We start from the raw sequence: 14,228 nt of genomic DNA, 5'->3' as shown, positions 1-14,228 counted from the left end.
ATTACAGCAACACGATGAAAATCACGCAGTGCTAGTTACGACACTGGATTGGTATGTCACTCCAGTTTATTGAGGATTCAGAAAAATGCATTCTTATAAAGGTGAAGCTCCTTCCTTACGTAACATAGCCTTCTTTATTTAGGCAAGTAAAAATAAAAAAATTCATGTTATTTGTATGATGAACATATGCACGTTTCATAACTACAGTACTTTTAAATTATGTCTTTCAATTGTTATAATAATGTTATAGTTATGTTTAATTTCTTGAAACTTTGAAGCCATTTATGGGTGAAGACAAAATGTATTATTAATTTCCTGTAGATATAAAATATCTTGGTGCCTTGTCCACTAAAGCAGCAGCAAGATGCAAAGCAAGACGTCCAAGACAACAAACGTCATGAACAATCCCCAAAAAGCTGTTTTATTGAGAAATGAGATGACATCACATCCTTGGCATGGTGTAAGTTTGCATATATCAGTGAAATCAAACCTACAGTCTCTAGGATAGACTTTTGGCAACTTTAAAATGTTAACCAAACAAAACAGTTATCACGAAATCAAACAAAAACAAAGGAAACGGAGTAGTAAATCACAGAATGAGCCATGCTCCCATGATTCTCAGTCAGCACATGTCTGGATGTTCTAGAGAAAGAACAAACATCATAAATCCTCAATACAACAATTAAGTAGAACTGCTTTTAGATAACATCTTCATTGCTACCTTTTATTTATTTAAATATTAGTTTTTCTTTAAAAGTACCCAATATCCATCTTTATAATGCTTTAGTTTGCTTCATGAAATGTATTGTTCAGGTGTACATCATCTCAGCCATGTGCGACATCTTCTTGGGGATGTAAAGGTAATATTCCATGTATCCGGAAAGGTCTTCTATGGTGATGTCATCCACGTAGGCGCGGGCCTGTTCGGAACAAGAGCGAGGGGAGCTGGACGACCCAACAGAAGTTCTGCTGTTGGATGAACTGTCCTGCAGGCTGGGAAGCTTCCGCTCGCATTCAGAGATCACATCTCGAAGGCCGGTGAATGAGTAGACCTCGACCCCCTGCCAGCTGTGACACTGGCATTCCCGCTGCCCACACGGACACTGACCGGCCTCCTGCAACTTGGACAGAGTTTGAAAGTCAGACGGAGCAGCATTACCTGCGCATGCCTCCTGAGATCCTGGCCCACATCCTAAAGTGGGCCTGTTTTCAGCAGCGCTCTCGTCATCCAAGGGCATTCTGGGACTGAGGGGTGATTCCTGACCCTTTGGAGAAGGGAGGTGGGTTTCATAGCCGACGACACCGAATACAGTGGAGCACGGCGCTGAGAATGCTACTTCGTTCTTGACGGCGCTGGTGTCGTCGGGCTCTGGAGGGGTCTTGTGCTTGAGCTGGTCAGGAGGGGGAGACATTTTGCTGCAGTAAGTAAACTTTGGAGGATGAAGGATCGGAGATTTTGATCTTCGACGTCGCTGGCTTCTTACAGCTCCTCTTGATGACTTTCTTGAGCATCTATAGTAAAGAATAAAGGTGAACATATTAGTATAAAGTGTAGCTTTGAGTGGTTGTTTTAATCTTATCAAATCTATTTGATATGTTAACTTTTAAGGCCTCTAGATGATCAACATGATCAAAACTTTCCTAAAAAACAACCTACTATTGTCACCTGACAAAATATACTTTTTAACAAGTAAAAGGCCTTTAAATGTATTTGTAAAACTGTCCACCTACAATAACTTTTAAACTGTTAGTAATATTTCAAGATGAAAATTTACTGGACTGAAACAACTTTGATTTAAATTGTAAAAAATAAAAAACTGAGCATTTAAATATCTGAAGACATAATAATATTGTGAGATATAGAGTGACAACTTATATATAACTTTATGGAAGTAGTGTGTTATACTGTTATAAAGATCTCACTGATTTACAAGCTATCTGAATTTCATCTTACTTTTTTGCCATATAGATATCAGCAACTGCACCAAATTCTGAATTCTTACTAGATCATATTACTCGAGCCTTAAAGGTCTTACATATAAAAAAATTATACTCAACAAAACCCACATACGTAAACTTTATTTTCTTACAAATATTTCCCCCCAATTGCTAAATAACCTGTTCCATAAATTTTTTTTAGATTTTCTATTATATCCAAAGTCAGGCTTTAAAGGGTTAAGTAGGTCAGAATCCTAAAGTAGTCCTTACCCAAGCCAGTTATCTTTCGAGGAGCTCATCTTGGATTTGGCTCCTTCCGGGCTGCTTCGAGCAACCAATCTGGAAGCCAAAGACTCAGAGACGCGGACTGTAGTTGTGGAACTGGAAAGGAATATACACAATTAACCGGACAGCACAAAAACATGGCTTCTCTGCCAAAACAGAGGAGCCTCCGTTTCACTTTTGAGACAAATTAGCTGAAAAAAAAAAAAATCAAGAGACAGCAAACCTTTCAGCATCCACACGAAGTTTCTTAAAAGCGGTCTGTAGTGTCTCCTCCTCACACTCCTTGCCTACTTTCTCCACAGCAGCCATTATGTTAGACAGCCTTCAAACTGAAACCAAAACCATAAAGAGTGATACAAGTTAACAGCAAACCCAATTAAAGCCATTAAAACATTCAACTTTATCTTAACCCACTCAGGTACTTTCAACCATTAACACAGGCTTCAAACAATTAGAAGAATGTAATAAATGAAGAAAACCTGCAGTGACTGAATAGTAATTCGAGCGTTTAGAATAGCCTTTACATAAATGTTGTAAAGAACCAATTGAGTATCAGGTTCTAAAATATTGACTTATTCACAAGCATATTTCAACATTGTAATGTCCTTTATCATTCATATTGGACTAGTTGACAAGTTATGATTCATGTTGTGAAAGGCTGATCACATGAACACTTCGTATTATGAAGTTTAGCATTGTGCCAGGACAAGTTGGCGCTGTTTACAATCAGTATCTACTTTGCCATACCAAAATATATCACAAAAAGGGCCCTTAAAGCAATATACTTACGGCCAAAGGACCCAAATCCGTGAAAATCCCGGACATACAGGAGTTTGTTTCTCCTGTAGAGAAGATCTGTGTTCACAAAGCTAACAGGCTAACGTTAGCTAGCCAGCGTGTAGAGACGATATCTGTGAGAAAAACTCACTTTAAATCACCCGATGACAGACTTTCGATGAGGATAACGCGATCTAGAGATCACGACTGTTCGATCAATACTCACAAATGATAGAATAAATCATATACAATTTTGTAGATGTTTCGCTCGCTAGTGTCTTGTTTACACTCAACCACCAGAGTGACTCTGCAACAACTCAGATCCTGATGACGTAGTGCACATACACAAAAACGTCAGCAGATTGTTAAAGCTTGTAGAAGCTTCTCGTGTAGTGCCATATTTTATTATTAAAGGATGCAATATATTTTGTACAGATGTATTATATTTTATTGTATTCTATTTGTTCATATATTAATAATTTGAGCTTTTCATGTCTAGTTATATGTGCAATATGTAGGCTACAGTATTAAGTCTGTACATTTGCGTTTATTATTTCATGTTTTTATACAGTCTATGATTATTTCATATACAAATAATGTTTGAGGCGCATCTAAATCTGCACGCGTTTTATCTCACTGGACATTCATAATTCGTACACGCCATAAGCATTTGAAGCATATCAATCGATTTTATTGGTATCTGAGAATCAAATAGAAACCCGCTTTACAAATCAAATACAAGTAGGCCTAATTAAATAACAAGCATTATTTAGTAATCGCAAACGACTTTGAGTGGTCTTTCCTGACCGTCGATGAGAAAAGTAACAGATAAAAGTCTTTATTATCTATTGCCTAAAACATATGTAAACTTAATTAATTAATCTTTAAAGTATTTAAAAATGGAAGTTATATTTACATCACAATTAAGTTAATATGGGGTGAATTTTTTAGAATTTCCCAACTTTATTGAGCAGGTGCTAACATGCAAAAAACGTGTAAATTAAAAAATATTACAAATATTCCCATTTTAAAAAATAGGCATTAAACATTCATAAATACAGCCAGCGGTACATATATACATATTTATACATATAAAGAAAAAAGTGAGTATAAGCAATTTATATAGTTGTTTTTTCTGTTGTTATTATTATGTAAAAAAATACCTGTTCATTAAACTGTTACCACTGTATACATTTTTTTCTGCTAACCACAGTCTATGCTGCTAACAGCCACTGTTTTTCTATAACGTAAATCATTCCACAAACACTGCACTCAGCTGAATGGCGTCCTCTTGTGGTGATGAAGTGAACTGTCTCAGGCCTCCATATGCACACCTTGCAAAGCCTGTTCTCAGTCGAAAACACGAAGCTTTGAGTTGTAAAGAAGCCAGACACAAAGTGCATCATAAAGATGGAATTTATAGCCAGGCTACCATGAAAGAACTGCTTGTATTACTGTAAAAAAATAAATAAAATAAATAACAACCAGATGCAGAGTTCATTAAAGCCAGAAAGGAAAAAGTTTGGTGAGTTCTTGTTTACTCTTTTCCCCACATGTGCACGAGTTTATGTTTGGAGAAAGCCACAGGAAGCATTAAAATAAACCCCAGTGTCTGGCTCTGACTGTTAAATGTGCCAGATGTGTGCAGTATCTTACACACACACAGACAAGTGTTTTAGCACAGATACTTAACAATGCATTTTATCATCCACTTGCCTCATCCTTCTCTCCATGTTTGGGTTTGATCTGGCAGGAAACTTAATGATGTCTGAAGGGAAATGGGCCATGTTATGTAATTCCTATCCCTGCATGTTTAAGCATTTAAATTGCAATGCCAAGACTTTTACATTACTTCATAAATAAAAGCATGCTCACACATACAGTTACTGGACAACATATGCATGACTATAAATATTATACAATTTGATAAGGGAATTATTTGTTAAGGCAAATATTTTTAAGTTAGAAAGTGGGACCTTTCCATGTACCGAAAAAAAAGGTTTACATGCTAAGTATAATAGGAAGGAGGAGGAAATGTAAAGTCATTGCTAAAACCTTTAATTTAAATTTTTTTAATTTAAATACAAATGAAAGATTTATCAATATTTTAATATTTAATTTATTTAATATTTTATAAGTCTAAGACTTTGAAATGATTTGTAATATAAACTAATATTTAGTTAAATAATGTTATATTTGCCTCTAATTATTATGCATTGTCAACATTGTGTTTAAATCTTTCTTTTTATTTATGAATTTATTTACAAAAGTCTGAGACTTTAAATCATTTCTTACGAAAACGTATATGTTGTGTTTATATTCATATTAATTTAAATAATGGAATATAATGCTTTGGCATTGTCAACCTTTTAGTTGAACCATTAAATGTATTTATTTATTTATAAATGGTTTTAATTATTTACAACGGTCTGAGACTTTGAAATAATTTCTTATGATGTAAACATATACAGGGTTTATATTATTATGCAAGTAATATTATGTATAATGCTTTTACATCAAAATTACATTATTTATAATTTATTTATTTAAAACAGTCTGAGACTATGAAATAATTTTTTATTATGTTAACTTTTTTATAGTTTTTATATTATTATTTGTCGATATTTTAATCGCAAATAAAACATCTTTAATATGTGTTTTATGGTTGATATTAGTGTTAGACTTTGCAAGACCTTATGTAACTAGTGACTTCCTTCCTGAGTTTCACATTTATACGTACAATATCAATATTATACACATTTAGATTCAGGACAGTCTGTTGTAGTTTGCAGCTGTGGCCTGCAGATGGCGCTGTAGTGTAGGTTAAAATTTTGTGCTTGTGAGGAGGAATGTTTGTCGTCGTAGTTTGCAATCTGTCATGTGTTGAAAAGATGGGCTGTTCTCTGCAGCAATCAGGAACGAGGTTCCTCCTGCTCCAGAAAATTCCTCATGTTATTGAAATTCATCCCATATATCACATTACATTGTTAAAGACAATCTGGAATCCTGGGCTTCACAATTACAGCGGATGAGGGACAGTTTAGCATAGCTTGAAAGATTGATTTTCAAAAGCCCAAACAGTAACAATCATGATCATTATGGCTCGTAATGAAGCGTCTCGAGGTTATCTGTTGTATCATTTCTACTCGTTAAAAATTAAGGGTTTTGAGGAAAACATTCTCCATATAATGGACTTTAAATGTGAACCAATGGGCTGAAGGTCCAAATTGAAGTTTCAGTGCAGCTTCAAAGGACTCTACACAATCCAAACTGAGGAATAAGGGTCTTATCTAGTGAAACAATCTGTCGTTATCTTAATAAAATAAATGTAGAAAATGTATGTACTTTTTTACCACAAATGTTCGTCTCGATTTCAGTCATTATGTAATCACGTTGGAAAGGTCACGTAGGTGGAAGTACAGACCCAGTGTTTACAAAAAGACCCTGTAAAGAAAGTCCTTTATACAAAAAAAAAAAAAAAAAAAGGTGAAATGCTATGGTGTTTTTCGCCCTAACCTACCTTTTTGAACCAGAGTACACAGACTAAGAGCTGACCCCAGATGACCTTTCCAACGTGAATACATCAAGTGTGAAGTTGTGGACGTGCATCGCGGAGCTAGTGCAAGAGAGCATTTCTGGTTAAAAAGTATAGCATTTTTTTTTAAGAAAACTACAGATTATTTCTTTAGATGAGACCTTTATTCCTTGGCTGGGAATGGGATCATGTAGAGCCATTTGAAGCTGCACTGAAACTGCAATTTGGACCTTCAGCCTGGCCACAATTGAAATCCATTATATGGAGAAAAATCCTGGAATGTTTTCCTCAAAAACCTCAATTTCTTTGCCACTGAAGAAAGAAAGACATGGACTGGATGACGCGGGGATGAGTAAATTATCTGGAAATTTTTATTCTGGAAGTGAATATGTCCTTGAAGCTCCTCCTGAGCTTTGGAGCCTTCATTCTAGTACAAACACTTATGTAAACAAACGTAAGCTTTATAAACCACCATTTCTCAATTTATAGAAATGTCAAAGCATGGTACATACAGACTCTATTCATGAACACAGTGGCAGCCTTTTCTTCCAGCGCTTTGAATCTGGAGAAGGGATTTTACTAGCACTCAAAACCAGCATATTACAGCTCTCTCTCATGAAGCTTTCATGGTTGTCAAGGCTGTGTTGAATGTAAAAGCTTTCCTGCCAGACATCCCCATTTTCCGAGGACGTTCCTGGTTTTTGGTGTCCTGTCCTGACTGGAGCTGTCCCCCAGAAATGTCCCCATTTTACAGCACGTTCAAAACATAGATTACTTTCTCCTACAGAGGGCGCTGCGAATGACTGTAGCCACGAAAACCTGGATGGGAGAAGAGCGCTCTTATCATCAGTTATCAAAAGAGACACCGTTACTGGTTTCATATAAGTTACATGAATGTTAAAACAAAGTAATAGCCGTTGTGCGCACTTTCTAACAGCATGATGAGGTTGCGGGATTGTTTTACACACAATGTCACAACTCCGATATGAATAACATTAAAAAAAATAATCGACTAAATTAAACAATTACACTAACAGAAAGCACTGCACTGCATTTGTGGTCAGAGTGAGCCTAAAATGCAAAACAATAAGCTTGATTAGGGATAGTAAACATCAATTTCCAAAAGCATAAACATTTAATAACTTGAAAAATGAATTGTAATTAGCCTACTATATACTCATATTTTGTGAAAATGTTAAAGTGGCCCATTTTGCCATTTCCAATATTGCCTTTCATGCAGTGTGTAGTGTAGCTGTATGTGAACGTAAACGATCTGCAAAGTTGTGAAGTTGAAAGTGCACAATAAATAAAGTTACTGTCTCCCAAAATAAAGAATCGACTCTGAACATCTGAAACGAGTCATTAGTATACGAATACGAATCACACTTCCATGACGGCTACGCATCACGCGGTAACACATTTGCATAATGCTCATGTATGTTCTACATTGGATAGCCGTGAACAACTTGACTCCGCCCACAAACACAAAATTCTACTGACGACAGCTTCTCTAATCTCGGGGAGTTCAACATGGGAGTCACAAAATGCCTGCTGTTGAAAGATGGTCAGTATCATGTTTATTTGGACCAGCTGCTCTACTGAATCACAACCTGTTAGTATGATAAATAATAGATGTTTATATTTTCTATAGAGCGTTCAAAATACAGAACTATTGAAATAGGCATATCATTTCCGACATGTGCTGTATGCCGTAGACCAATCAAAACATAGGCCATCAGCAGGCTCACGGAAAGGAGGGGTTTAGAGAGACAGAATCTATGAATTTTCAAAATTGATGATTTTTTTTTTTTGATTTGTAGTTCTATTAATAAACTAGGGTAAGTTTGATCCTCAAACATCATTGTAATTACTTATTGTTATTATACTTATTACTTATTATTATTTTTTTGATAATTGCAAGAGAGATTTCAATGATATTTTGGCCACTGAACTAGGAAATGTCCCTGGTTTTCATTTCAGAAATGTGATCACCTTATACTTGGGTGTTGCTATTGACAAAAGTGAAAAGAGCCAAGTATCAAGTCTATTCTCTTATCTTTAGATATTCTTTAGGTTCACATCACTCCTTCATTTTAAGTCTTTAGAATTTTTCTTTTTCTTTTCTTTTCTTAATTTATTTTTTATTTCGATCGTAAAAGTAAATGTCTCCTTGCACAATTTGAGTTGAGTATAGTGTTCAGTTCAGCAGGCAACACTAATGAAATAAAACTGAACCCCCAGGCAGTGTATTTAGTTGAGTTAGTTTAAGGTCTTGTATGTGTACATCTGATGATTCAGTTTCTGCATACCTAAATAAATATGATTTATTCAATAACTTCAGAGTGTAATACCAGAGTGTAAGCAAGTAACTCAATTGCCTTACAAGAGCAATTTCAAACGTTCTGCCCTAGCTGGAAGAATATTCAGTTATATTATTTTTGGCTATGGGGTTATGAGAAATGAACATTAAATGAAAGATTGCATGTTACAAGCATGCTCTGGGCACATAACTCTCTTATGTCTCTTTGTGTTAGGTTCCAGAGTGAAAAATATTGATGGTCATGCTCTGCAGACAACAGGAATGGGAAGATAATTCACTCTTGATCTGTCTGCTATAGCTTGATGTCTGTATTATGGCCTTCTAGTTGTTTTTGAAGTGGGAAAATTTACTGTATGCTTTTTGACAGACCTCTTTGAAATATTAACCATATAATACTGCAGTGCTGTCAAACTATTATCTGATTTGAACAAAACTGAATTTCCATTCCATTTCATGCTTTTAACAAACACGCCAAGATAATAATAATAATGTATAAATTAAAAAATAATGTAATTAACCTCCCGGAAAAATATTACCAAGGTTGTTTTTCTGCTCTCAGGCCTTTAAATTAATCTATTTCTTCTTTTCTGTCGAAAGCAAGGTATTTTTACTGTAATCTCTGAGAATGTTTTATTTTTTTTTATTTTTTTCTATTTTCACCTAACCAGATTTTGTTATATTTAATTTTATTTATAGATTTGCCATTTCCATTTTCTTGAAGTTGTAATGTTGTGTCTGTGTTTTTGACAAATCATAATTGCTATAGAAAAAGTCAAAATCAAAGTTATACCTCAAGAAATATCCTTAACCCACACTTTCCATTAACATTACAAAAAACACAAAACAAATAAATAAACAAACAAGTAAAGCAAGCGTGGCTATTTTTGTTGCCTTGTTTTGTTTCTGTTGCTTTGGTCACATTAACATGTATATTGAATACTGGAGTATTTTCACTATTCTGTGCTAGTGAACAAAGCAGCGGATGTTGGAATGTTCTCCAACCCCTCAAACAAGTGGCTCCTAAGAGCCCACACACCCACAGCTGCCGGTCAGACCTACGTGAACACGCTTCTGTACATGTGAGTGTGCACACTGAGCTGGGGTGTAGCAGAAAGGCTTATTGACTCTGAAAGGGGACCTGCTTCCTGAGAGGAAAGAGATTCCCACAGGAATACCAGTATACTGCCGCAAAGAGGAGGTACAGGGAAACAAGAGCCAGAGAGATGAGGTTCTGCTCTGAACTTAGATGTTTCTCCCTTGAAATCTCATTTTGGCCCACAGGAAAGGAAAATTAAAATGGATCTCTAATATCTTGTTTCTCCTAGATAGAGTGGCCTCAAAACTTGTTTAGACACTTACCAGAAAATATCAGACCAAGTTTGCAATCAAAAGTCAGACATCTCAATAAGAACATTTCTCATCAGATTATGTCTGATTTATGTCTAATTAATCTTCACTGATATGCACATCTATAGATTCTTTACGTTTGAGTCTCATTAATGTAACTTTTGTCCCTCTAGCGGCTAAAGCATGACACTACAAATGGTTCCTCGTGGAGGAACATTATCTTGGTAATTTTTAAGTTGTTCTGTGTGGATGAAACTGATGGCTTGAGTCGCACCACTGTTCTCATGTTTGCAGATAACGTCGACATAACTCTCCCAATAAGAAGGAAGAAAGTGAAAGAATCTGAAAATTATGTTATATGAGCAGTTAAGTAGGTTATATTTGGTTGTTGTTTTGACTTATTGAAATCCAGTTTATTACAAAAGTTTGGCAACCCTAACATTAAACATAAAGATTGATATTCACATCAGATAACAGTGCAAACTATAAGATTTCAAGGCTATTTATAAGCATATAGACCAACGCAGAGTAACTGGTTTAGAGAATGACATTGGACATTGTTACCAACATAAACATTGTTTTGTAAATGTAGTCAATGCACAGCAAATCTGAAGCTGTGCAAACTATTTTGATTAATGTTTTATTTTAAGTCCTGTTGCTTAATTTTTTTTTAAACTTTTAAACACTACTCGGTTCAAGGTTCCTTAGTTATGGCTTCAAATTAATTCCATTGCATAAAATAGTAACCTGACCCATCTATTCTTTATTCACTGATATGATAACTACTATAGATAAAATTACAATATGCAGTTTGTCGGAAAATTTGTCCCGACAGCTACATATACTGTGTGTGTGTGTGTGTGTGTGTGTGTGTGTATATATATATATATATATATATATATATATATATATATATATTATATATATACATATATATATATATATATATATACACATACACATTTCCAGCTTTGATAATGAATCATCATATTAGAATGATTTCTAAAGGATCATGTGATAATGATCCTAAAAATTCAGCTTTGCATCACAGAAATAAATGATAATTTAAAGTATAATAAATTTAAAAACAATTATTTTAAATTGTAATAATATTTCACAATATTAGATTTTTTTACAGTACAGACCAAAAGTTTGGAAACATTAATATTTTTAATGTTTTTGAAAAAACAGTAATATTGTGAAATATTATTACAACTTAAAATTATAGTTTTCTATTTGAATATACTTTTAAAAAATAATTTATTCCTGTGATGCAAAGCTGAATTTTCAGCATCATTCCTCCAGCCTTCAGTGTCACATGTCTATCACATGGTCATTTAGAAATCATTCTAATATTCTGATTTATTATGAGTGTTGGAAACAGTTCTGCTGTCTAATATATTTGATGAATAAAAGGTTAAAAAGAACTGCATTTATTCAAAATAAAAAAAAAAATTCTAATAATATATATTCTAATAATATATTTTCTTTACTATCACTTTTTATCAATTTAACACATCCTTGCTGAATAAAAGTATTGATTTTATTTAAAAAGAAGAAAGAAAAAAAAATTACTGACCCCAAATTACTGACCAGTAGTGTATATTGTTATTACAAAATATTTATATTTTTTTTACTTTTTATTCATCAAAGTATCCTAATAAAGTATCACATGTTCTGAAAAATATATTAAGCAGTAGAACTGTTTCCAGCTTTGATAATGAATCATCATATTAGAATGATTTCTAAAGGATCATGTGATAATGATTCTAAAAATTCAGCTTTGCATCACAGAAATAAATGATAATTTAAAGTATAATACATTTAAAAACAATTATTTTAAATTGTAATAATATTTCACAATATTAAATTTTTTTCTGTATTTTTGATCAAATAAATGCAGGCTTGATGAGCAAAAGAAACTTCTTTCAAAAACATTAAAAATAGTAATGTTTCCAAGCCCTTGTCATAATTGTATGGGAATGCTGACATTTACACCAGGTACGCTCTTTAACAAGCCCTAATGCTGAGGATGCTGGAAAATATTCTCATTCTGCATGACCAAAAGCGACGTTCTCTGCAAAGTTCTGGGCTTTCCGCCCATGTTTCTGATCCACTTGCATTTAAGACATTCTGACAACATGGAACATTTGTGAGATTGCTGTAGGGAGTGATTCTGTTCCGGCTGGCGGAAGGATGCAAGGTCAGCTGGTTCCCCTTCAAGTCAGGCATCCTTACAGACGTCCTGTGGAGGCAGAAGGGCTTTCTGGAATGGACCATTTTCAGGTTCTCATGCAGTTACAACAGAGAACAAAGAGCTCATAAACTCCATCACACTTAGCGAGCCATGTGATGTCAAATAAATGCACTGGATTTAACAAATGTTCACTTTTAATCCCATCTTTCCCAAAGTCTAAAACGCTTTAAATATTGAAATGCCATCATATCAAAAATGACCGTTTAAGGCTTTCTGGGTCTTAGTTAATGCCTCTATCTGGTTGGTTTGGCAAATAAGCCTCATTCGTCACTGTCTAGTCATCTAGCCTGTTTGAAAAGTCCTCCAAACATCTGGAATCGGTCCCTCTACATGTCAGTCTTGATCGTGGTCATCTATAAAAAGACCTATTGTATCATATTAGGTCAGTTATTCACAATTTCTGCTCATAAAGTAGTTATTAACTTTCAGTTTGCCATAGAAGGCATACAAGAATGTTTAAAGGCATCTTTTTCAAATTTCTAAGTTATATATATATATATATATATATATATATATATATATATATATATATATATATATATATATATATATATATATAATTTTGTGAGTATTAAAAGTAGTCCCTCACTTTAAAAATCTTTTGATAACAGATTGACTTGTGGCTTTGGAGTCTGAACTATCCATTTTATAATAAGCCTGCATGTTTTGTTCTTGTGTGATGTGGACGAAATGTAGAAGAAAATTCTGGATTCATGTTGTCAAACATGGGAAATCCTTCAAAGCATTTATAATAATCCATTTCTTAAACTCTTTGCGAAGTGTGTCTACTCTGCCGTAATTTAACTTGACACACTAATTGGCTCACATTTGGCCCCTGAACACACAATTCCCTGGGAACAAGGTACAGAACTATTTTTCATACTTTTATCATCTTCTCTGCCCAGACACTGGCCTCTTGGACCTTAAAGGGCCCTTCTCAGAGCTGTAAATGAGCTGTCAGTCACAGCCCAGATCCTTGACTGGAGCAGAAGGCAGATCGGGGTGGAATGATGGGAGACAAATGCTCTGCCAAAATAAAGGGACAGAGGTTTCTTTATGCTCAGAGGGAGCAGCATAGGGAGACTGTTGATGCGCTACATACACATACCCAAAGTTTATGTTTAAGCTGCTTTGAGAGATTCATTTGAAGCAGGAAGGCAAAGCTGAAAAAAATGTCCTTTTTATGGTATTGAATACAATCCCTCCAGTTACATAAGAGGTGTGAAGAACGGATATAGATAGAAGAATAGGTCCCTTCAAATCTCTTGTCTCCGAGCGATTTGAAAATATATTCCAGGTGCCTTTTGGCAATGGTGGACACATGATAAAGATTAGTTGATGTGCCGATGTCACAGGCCCTCTCACGCATATTTGCTTTAGTAATTAGGAGGAGGAAATGAGCCAAAGACCTCTAAGACCCTTCAAAAATGTGCACACACACTGTTTCACACTTTTCAACACAATTTATGGGGTATGTTCTAAGCTTTCAACCTTTGAAGATGATCTTGGATGTGGCAGTGGTGCTGTATAATAGCTGCTTTGTGTAAAGTTATGTGCAGCATGATGTAAAAGATACCAGAAGCAGTAAAGCAGAGTAAGTAGAGATAGAGGACATACTAATATCAATAACATATCTGCATTAATGATAATTAGATACAAGCCATACTCATAATCTAATTACTCAAAAAAAAAAAAAAAAAAATATATATATATATATATATATATATATATATATATATATATATATATATTTGATGAATTGGACAGTC

At 34.5% G+C, this 14,228-nt stretch overlaps 1 protein-coding gene across 1 annotated transcript; it reads right to left on the bottom strand.

Moving 5' to 3' along the window:
• Positions 1–395: 395 nt before the first annotated feature.
• Positions 396–3,344, bottom strand: LOC132151545 (oxidative stress-responsive serine-rich protein 1-like). Its single transcript, XM_059559731.1, has 4 exons — positions 3,013–3,344; positions 2,447–2,552; positions 2,209–2,319; positions 396–1,512 (listed from the first exon to the last, which is right to left on the bottom strand). The coding sequence occupies exons 2-4, from the start codon at positions 2,530–2,532 to the stop codon at positions 810–812; spliced, it is 900 nt and encodes a 299-aa protein (XP_059415714.1). The 5' UTR covers positions 2,533–2,552; positions 3,013–3,344; the 3' UTR covers positions 396–809.
• Positions 3,345–14,228: the final 10,884 nt, after the last annotated feature.

This window comes from Carassius carassius, chromosome 10 (genome assembly GCF_963082965.1).
Source record: "Carassius carassius chromosome 10, fCarCar2.1, whole genome shotgun sequence".
NCBI classification, from domain to species: domain Eukaryota; kingdom Metazoa; phylum Chordata; class Actinopteri; order Cypriniformes; family Cyprinidae; genus Carassius; species Carassius carassius.
Note: the sequence above shows the minus strand (reverse complement) of the source record. Positions and strands in the feature narration are given on the sequence as shown.

Coding starts and splice junctions, on each gene's coding strand:
- LOC132151545 (XM_059559731.1), bottom strand. CDS start 2,532: ATGGCTGCTGTGGAGAAAGTAGGCAAGGAGTGTGAGGAGGAGACACTA. Junction 2,320..2,446: donor CTTCGTGTGGATGCTGAAAG/GTTTGCTGTCTC, acceptor ATTCCTTTCCAG/TTCCACAACTACAGTCCGCG. Junction 1,513..2,208: donor TCGAAAGATAACTGGCTTGG/GTAAGGACTACT, acceptor TCTTTACTATAG/ATGCTCAAGAAAGTCATCAA.